Here is a 353-nt window from a genome sequence, read left to right as displayed (position 1 = left end):
CCGTCGCGCCCGGGGGCGCCCCCTCCCCCCCTTGCCCCAGCCGGCAGCAAGCCGCCTCGGCTCATGACCATGAGTGTGGTACGTGAGAGCGTGGGCACTGCACGGCTCATCGCAGCCACAGAATCACTGCTTGTGCCACACAGGCAAGAAAAAAGGGAGTCCCCAGCCCTCCAGAAGAGGTGTTTCTGCGGCAGGCGGTGGGCTCTTCCACCGGCCACCACTCACCGTGAGCAGGAGGAACAGGACTCCCCCGCCCAGCAGAGCCGTGCCGACGCCAGCCATCACCAGGTCCCAGGTGCCAGCCTCGGGGTAGACCTCCGCCTGCTCCCTCGGCGTGGGGTCCGGCTGGAACT

General features: G+C 68.3%; 1 protein-coding gene across 1 annotated transcript in view; it reads right to left on the bottom strand.

The window, feature by feature from the left end:
• LOC104163932 (serine/threonine-protein kinase/endoribonuclease IRE1-like) overlaps positions 1-353 on the bottom strand; it is a gene marked incomplete at its 3' end in the record, with an annotated part of 7,513 nt that overhangs the window by 4,403 nt on the left and 2,757 nt on the right. Inside the window, 1 exon segment of the mRNA XM_009703087.1 lies at positions 219-345. Coding sequence (XP_009701389.1) covers positions 219-345 — 127 coding nt within the window.

This window comes from Cariama cristata, unplaced genomic scaffold (assembly GCF_000690535.1).
Source record: "Cariama cristata isolate BGI_N322 unplaced genomic scaffold, ASM69053v1 scaffold25956, whole genome shotgun sequence".
NCBI lineage: Eukaryota > Metazoa > Chordata > Aves > Cariamiformes > Cariamidae > Cariama > Cariama cristata.
Note: the sequence above shows the minus strand (reverse complement) of the source record. Positions and strands in the feature narration are given on the sequence as shown.